This window comes from Gymnodraco acuticeps, unplaced genomic scaffold (genome assembly GCF_902827175.1).
Source record: "Gymnodraco acuticeps unplaced genomic scaffold, fGymAcu1.1, whole genome shotgun sequence".
NCBI classification, from domain to species: domain Eukaryota; kingdom Metazoa; phylum Chordata; class Actinopteri; order Perciformes; family Bathydraconidae; genus Gymnodraco; species Gymnodraco acuticeps.
The window spans coordinates 262,532-270,794 of NW_022992138.1; the positions used below are offsets into that span (position 1 = coordinate 262,532).

Here is an 8,263-nt window from a genome sequence, read left to right on the forward strand (position 1 = left end):
GCATCTGAACGAATCACGTTGTCAGAAATTTACACCAGCCAATGAGATTTCGTTTCTTGGTTTAAGACCCCTTTGTGCTTTCACGATTGGTTGCTGATACAAAGGAAATGACCATATTTGGATCCGATGAGATTGTGCAGGAGAGACGGAGCTTTCCAGCGATACCTCTGTTGACATGGTGCACACAGCGGTCGCGGTACTTTATGTTACGTTAGAATGCTAACTTTTGGTGAATTTAGGAGAAATCTACAGACGCAAATAGACAAACTATAGTAAAATAAACACTTAAATGTGTATTTTGTACGTTTTCCTTCCAAAAGCCTGAAAGAAAACATGTTATAGAATCAAAATAGCACAAAATTCAAAATTGACCAGTACTTGAGTGTAATTTGGCTTGGCTTCCTATTTATGGACATGCTTTTATTTTGAAGGAGAGTTAGCGCAGTTGACAGGAAGTTGTTGCTTTGGAAACAACTTGACGGAGAAAAGTAATATCTACATATAAAGACTGAGAAAGTAAACGATAACATTTATGGTTAAGTGTTAGCACCCCCGAAGAGGCACAAGCTCTTACGTTGATATTGGAGATTTCAATCAATTCAATTTGAAAAAAAACAAATAAACAAACAAAACGAATATCCAAATAACGAAATTGACACCCGAATAGTACTCCAACGAACGAATATTCGGATATTCGGGTACAGCCCTAGTGTGCATGTATTCATAAATGTATCTCAGCACCCGTGGCGCACGTCATACAAAACAAACACCAAGGTCATCTCATCAGTTTCCTACAGGGCTTTGATAACAGCGGTGCTTATTATACGCCAGTTGTTTCATTAACATTTGGCACTTTGCCTCAGTACTTTCAAGGCTGATCTGTCAACATAAGGGCTGACATGGCTGTTAGAAAAAGTGGTGTTATGTAACCACTAGGGCTGCACAAATAATCCAAATGTTAGTCAAATTACAATGTGTTCTTATATTAAAATCAGAAGAATAACACTATTTGTTAAAGAGGCCCTATTTTGCTCTTTTCAGGTGTATATCAGTATGTAGTGTCTCTACATGTCTCCATGCTTTAATGTTCAAAAAGCTCTTTACGTTTCTCATACTGCCTGTGCTGCAGCACCTCTTTTCACCCTCTGTCTGAAACCAGAGCCCAGTCTGCTCTGATTGGTGAACTGCTTAGAGATGTCCCGCCCCTTACCCTATCACATACAATGTGTTAGAAATACATGCTCATTCATCTTCGTGGCTTTTCAGCAGTTTCTACACGCAAACATGGCAACAGCGTTTGGTCTGTGTCCTGTAAATACTGTAAATCAGGGGTTCCCAACCCCCGGTCCGCGGACCGGTACCGGGCCGCAGAGGTGTTACTGCCGGGCTGCGAAATAGCTGTGAGTTTATCGTAATATTTGCAGAATTATAAATATATAAAAATATTTTATCATAATATTGTTTTCAAAAAGTGTTATAATTGTTGCACCTACAGTATACCAGTCATATTATTTCATCCAGTAGCCTAGTTAATCTTTCACCAGAAAACCGTTGAAAATGGCTTTTATGATGTTCCGAGGGATTCGGCGGCTCAGCCTGGTCTCAGCCTCTCGTGCGCAGAGAAAGTTACCGGTGCGCCAAGTAAGAGGAGCGCACAGGAGACAACCGTTTAATTGCAGACTGTTATGTTTATGTAGGGAAATGGCAGTGCATACATTATTTGAGATACATTTCAAACTCAGACTTCATTTTAAGGACATGTCGGCCAGGGGTGTAGAGCTATTTGTTTAAGCACGGGATTGGCAAAACAGGAGAGTAAACCAGTCTGCCTTGATCTATGAATTCATGTCCGGGACTCTCACGGTATCTGCTGCCCGCAGCTGTTTTATAGAAGGAAAACCTCCTTCACTTCATGAAATGGCTGCAGGCAGCACCAGGAGGCAGCCGGACGTATACTCCGCCTCTGAGAAGTGCAGCACCAGCGCGCCGAGAGCTGTGCCTTTTTACGCACCGCCTTCGCTGTGTTTACCTTCATCAGAACAGCGAGTGACTGCAGGCTGCTACGTGTTAACCACACACACCTCTACACACATCGAACTGCCCGATTACTCCCCCTTTTATTAGTTTTATGAAGGAGATGTCCAGTCACCAAGGCGCATGATGTGTGTGTGTGTATACTCTGCTCAGCTCAGCTCTGTGTGTTCGGTGTGTTTGTGTCTGTCCGACACCGGCATTTGTTTTCAAATGACCATGAACAGTAATTTACACACATCTGGCTAACTCCACAGGTAGCCTATATGCGGGTGTTCCCAAAATAAATTAGTTTAATCTTAATCTCGATGTAGTGCTAAATGCTGTCGGACGTGCACCGGAACGAACGTCACTATCATAATATCTTCTGAAAACAAATGCCAGGCACACACGCACACACACGCACGCACGCACGCGCGCACACACACGCACGCACGCACGCACGCACGCACGCACACACACACATACATTTTTGGTTTTCCGTTTTTCCGAAAAACCAAAAAACGACACCGGTTCTTTTTTAAACGTTGTTAATATGTTTTAGATGCATATTGTTCTAGTATTTGTTCAGGCTGTTACATACAATTAGCCTCTGTTGCTACCTGCTGGTGGTGAGTAAATATTAAAATCAGTTAAAATTGACAACCGGTCCGCGATTCTTTTTTAATGTATCTGCCGGTCCTTGGAACAATAAAGGTTGGGAACCCCTGCTGTAAATGACTGAAGTTAGCTAATGCTATGTACTGTATATACAACATTAACGCTCATTAATCATGCTCGGTGGTAGTGACGGGAACAAAGTGGGCGCTAATGGCAGTGGGAAGCGGTAATGCTGCAGCAGGCAGATGTCAGTGCTTAGCACATGTGAAGTGTTTTGTTGGCATCTTGCGTGAATAAATGCTGATGCAGAGGAGCTGTGACGCAGATTTGAAGATGTACGCTCACACAAACACTCTTATAAGTGACTGATGAGCTTCATTAGCAAACACACGGCACATTATGCTGTTAAAAAGAACAGAAGCAGTTGTTTTTATTGAGATGTGATGGTTATGACCTATTTTAATTAGTGAAAATAATGAAGACGTGCTGTTTGTACTGAGTAGCCTCTGTGTCTAACCAGCTGATTTGCTGCCGGTTCCGCTCTCTGCTTTACACCGAATTAATTTTTCAAAGCTCATTAGGCTGAAGCTGACATGAGGACGCTTGTATTTGTTGATGTTGTGTAATTTAAAGGCTACAAAGCTACCGGAGGCACATCATCAGGACTAATTGTATTGACACTTCAGCAGAAAAACATGTCATGTATAACTTGTTTCCCCTTGTACTTGTGTTAAATGTATTACTCACCTTTTTGTGTTTTTTTGCCAACAGAGCAATCTACTTTGCTGCTTACTCCACGGCCAAAGAGAAACTGAACGGTGTGTTTGAACCCGACTCCACGCAGGTACACATGGTGTCGGCTGGAATGGCAGGTAACTACAACGGGTGGACGTTTACCGCAATGCTTTTCGACATACTGTCAGAAACACAAACCCCAGCATGTGCCTTAGAGTTTCCACTAGAACAAAATAGGTCAACTTTATGGGGAATATTTCAATGTCCCGGAGATATTCTTTTGAAATGGTACCTTAGGTTATTATTGGGCTTGAAAATATTTGATAGGGAGGCTTTATCAGAAATCACATCAAGGCCCTTTTTTTTTTAAAAAGTAGGTTATTTAATTAAAAAAAATCAAACAAGTCCACTCAATAGACTCCTGAGGCCTGTACTATGAATCCAGTTCAACATACCCTGGATATGTTTGGGGGCAGGGTTAGCAACATTTGACCAATCACAAACATGGAGAAGCGTACTGACAGCGCAGCGTCATACTTCCTGAATGAAAAGTCAACTATAATATTAGACATATGAAGAAGTTAAACTTTAAACATCCATGACTTAAACACTTGATCCAGGATCAAAGCCACAGAGCTGCACCTGCAAGGTGAATACAGCTGGGAACAGAACAAGTGTTTGAATGCGTACATTAACAGGTTTATGATATCACTGCCCCGTCTAAAACACGATCTGACTTTAATTACATTTGACTCGAGTGTTTCCTCAACTTAATGTGTTGCTTAAAATAATCCTTCTGCATCCAGTATGCGACACTGTGAGTGTTGCACGGCCAGATACGGCTCAGCTGACTCAGATAAGGAAATATATGATACATTATGAAGTGATATGGACTGTACTTAATGTTACTCTGATCCGGTTACTTATGTTGTAGCAGATATTTAAGTAAGCTTTCTTAACGCTAATGTTATAACAGTCAGATTGCTCTGAAGATGGAGGTGATATTCTATTAATGTTCACGTTCACACAGTCGGTGATTTTTGCCGGCCGTCTTTCCTGCAACGGCAGTGTTTCTGTATTTCCTTTCTCCTGTAATATGACTTGATCGCTTTAAACTCTGCACACTGAGCTCTGATTGGTCAGCAGGCAATGCTTTCACTGAGTTGAGCTCTTAGCCTGCAACCTAACCTGCTCCGGACCAGGCTAGCCGTTCAGCATAAGTTACCATGGAGATCTAGCCTGCTAAAAAGAGAACCAGCGTCGTAGGACCGGAAACCCAGAGTTTTCCCTGAAGTCAGCCGCTAAGCGAAAATCTGGCTTCGTAGTACAGGCCTCTGTACCGAAGAGGATTAGGACAACCCATGTTTTTTTTTACTTGGGATCCGACTAGTGATTTATTTTTATAAATTCTGAGATAGAAGTGAGAATTCTTACAAAAATGTATTCTGAAAAAAGTCAATTTATTTTTAGAAAAAAATCAATTCCTTTTCTTTTTTTTAAGTCAAAAGATTATTAGAAAAAGTCACACAAAAAATGTGAAAGTCAAAAACATTTTTTTTAAAGAAAGAATTTTGAAATAAAAGCTAGGATTTTGAGAACAAAACTTAACAAAAATCTCTTTTGGGTTTATAAACAAACCATAGTACAAGTAGGCCAATCTGGCTAATAACATTTTCAATAACGGTACGTCCACACAGCAGCTTTTCAAAAATCGTGAAAAGCTTGGAGCTGGGCGTGTCTGAAAGCTTGGGGATTTTTTGCGACCAACAACCAATCACATGAATCTCCCGCCCCCGACATACAAAGCAAAAAACCCCGGGGATTTTATGCAAGCAATATATATATATATAAAAACTCCCCAAACAGGCGAAAACCTACCAGTTTCACCCACTGTCTCTGCCACCTCCCTCCATGCCTGGTTCCTCCGGTTTGTATCCCGTTAATAGTTCTGGTCGTAAAGAACCGGGTGATTTGCTACCGTAATTTCTCGTTTGGAATATGAGGAAATGAACTGCGGTCTGGCTCTCCCAGCATACACGCGGTTTGATTGGCTAGCACTTCTACTGTCAGATTTGCATACATGGGATTTGATTGGCTGACGCTTCCAGCTCAGCTTCAAAAGTTGAACATTGCTCAACTTTTGAATCCTGAAAATCCTGGAAATCTTCGCTTCGCTCCCCCACAATGCAGTTCGGCGACAAGCGAGGAAAAGTGACGTCACCCCCATTCAAAGTCAATGTGCAGAGAAGCGTTGGAAGATTTGTTTAAAGCTGCTGTGTGGACGTACCGTAACTCATGCTGCTGCAGACTTGTTTAAATTCTGTCCTGCAGAGAGAATCCTCCTCTTTTTTCCTTCACCTTTCGGTGGCGATATAATGCCCAAACAGAAATCTTAAAACAGCTCAGTTAAAATGTAACATGTTAAAAGGACAGGAATAAATACCGTGTTATTTTCCCCTCACACTTTGTTTGTCAACGGTTGGTTGTTTGCTCTTGTGTCCCTCTGAGTCTTTACAGCGCTGTTCAATCGGTGAAGCTTTTAGCACACTATCACTCAGACTTAAAAAAACAAAAAAAAAAACAGTCAAGGTCAGCTTTGTCTGTAAATATCTCTCCAGCAGTGAATGCACATATTCTGCAGACTAAATAAAGTGACAGGTGATGAGGATTCGATGGAGCAGTGATTTATCTCCTCTGTGCAGCGACAGGTGAAAGCCACAGCAGCTGTTAGAGCAACGTGTTTCTGCTACTAAATACTTAACTTATAAAATCCTCCATCATAGGTTCATGTACACAATCATTATCACCAACATGTTCTTTTACCTGACGCAGCTTACATTAGGTGCAACCAGCCATGAAGAAAAAGATTAGCAAAAATAATCAAAGCTTCAAATAAGCCTGTTAGAGCCACAACGTTATTATTTCGATTCATAATTTGATAAATGATTTAATGATGGAAAATGATTTATATTGCCATGGTGAATATGTTTTGAGGAAATGATTGTTAATTTTATATCGTAAATATGATCTGTTTCCTTGTACCTTCCGGTGTGTATTTAATTGAGGACAGCCGGCGTGCTCGGAGACCTGATGAGACGGGGAGCGGAACAGTTTTTCGACCGCAAATTGCAAACAGTGATTAGTGTTGCAAATTGGACTGCAAAGTATAGTTTATATAGGAAAGCATACCGCTGAAATATTGATTTAGATTTGTTATTTTGAGACTATTTAAGTGAATACTTTTTTGTTAATAAATTACATTTTTTGACTGAAAACCTTCGGCTGCTTATAGTCTTGGATTGCGTGTCGTCAACCCCGCTCTATAGTGGCAAAAGGAAACCTTGGATGCCATTACAAAGCCAAACCATTTAAAGTGCTTCATACATTTTTATTTGAGTATTTGAATTACCTACAGGTGAGTTTTCAATTTCCAGCAGAAGATATCTAGACATCTGGTAAAGTAAAGTTTGATAAACAGAGTACTCTTTCTGCAGAAAACGGTCCCTTTGATAAATTACCATATAACATGACACAGAGCTTTTTACGGGAGGTCAAATGGTTTTGAAATCCCTGGTCTTGATTTTTATAAGCATATCATGTGGATTTATGCCTCTTTTTATATCTGTTTCGTCTCTCTCACACACCTTTCTGTCCTCTACTCTCCTACCATAAAGTTCATTGGATAAGAAGCTGTTTTTTTACAGCTGTTTGCTTGACATTGAATTTGATGACATGCAGTAGCTCCTCTTCAGATCACACAGAGGATATTCTATAGAAGATCAAGCTTTCTCACGTGAAGCTGCTTTTTGTTAAAAATAATAATTGTTCATTGTTTTAGCTACCATGAATACAGCATATTATCTTTCTGTGTTAGTTGTCAGACAGCTGATAATAACACACCATGGAACATTTTGAACACATTTGTCTTTTTCCCTGCAGCTTTTACAGCCATCACAGCCACCAACCCCATATGGCTGATAAAGACTCGTCTGCAGCTGGATGCAAGGTAAACATGACGCCTGGGTGTGAGCGTTACAAAGTTCACTTCACATGAGAGGGACCGACAATGTTACAAAGCCCTTCGAGGTGTTATCATGCCACACAGGAACACATTTGGCGCTTTCACACCGGAGTACTTTTCCCAGGAATAGTTCCGATAGTTCCTGGGATTTTGCATTCACACCAAAAAGATATGGAACTAGAACTTTTTTTGCGAACCTTTTCACCCCTTTTCAGTGCCTGCTAGAGAGGTGGTACTTTCCTGGGGAGAAAAATGTTCCAATTTCTGATTGGCTGGGCGGATTGCAAACCACGCCCCGTAAAACTCTGAAAGGTTTTTGTGAAGCCGCCATTTTATTTTCTCGCATTAGCATTATTAGCATTAGCATTATGCCAGCGCAGAAACGCAGAGAGACTAACTTATGGCAACACAAAAGAAAACATGGGAGTGGTGGAGATGAGGGAGTGTCGGCGCTTCTGGTGATTTACTCTGAAGGCTTCAGTAGAAGCTGCTGGGAGTCCCAGCAGCTTCTACTGAAGCCAGTCCCCAACTCCGGGGACTTCGGTTGGCAGTATACGCCGTGAAGTTGTTTGCGGCCTGCCAGTAAACCCAAAGCAGAAGAAGAAGTTACGTCAGCGGCTCCCTCAGGGACTACATTTCGGTGTGAACGCGATTTACTAGATAGTTCCAGCAAATAAAAGTTCCGGGAACTGTTCCTGGGAAAAGTACTTGGTGTGAAAGCGCCTATTGAGGCCCTGTCCACACGGAGACAACACGGGTGTTATCCGCTATAGTTCTTTATACGAGGCCGTAACGGAACCGCAGAAACAGAGCCCTCAAACGATAACGCATCCCAAAGTGGGAAAGTCTGGTAACGTAACACTTGCGGCACCGTGT

General features: G+C 41.4%; 2 protein-coding genes across 2 annotated transcripts in view; both read left to right on the top strand.

Annotated features, from left to right (window-relative positions):
- LOC117538267 (oocyte zinc finger protein XlCOF6-like) overlaps positions 1 to 8,263 on the top strand; it is a 115,981-nt gene that overhangs the window by 68,802 nt on the left and 38,916 nt on the right.
- Positions 1 to 8,263, top strand: part of LOC117538271 (solute carrier family 25 member 36-A-like) — a gene marked incomplete at its 5' end in the record, with an annotated part of 33,640 nt that overhangs the window by 10,114 nt on the left and 15,263 nt on the right. The window contains 2 exon segments of the mRNA XM_034203870.1: positions 3,403 to 3,503; positions 7,306 to 7,372. Coding sequence (XP_034059761.1) covers positions 3,403 to 3,503; positions 7,306 to 7,372 — 168 coding nt within the window.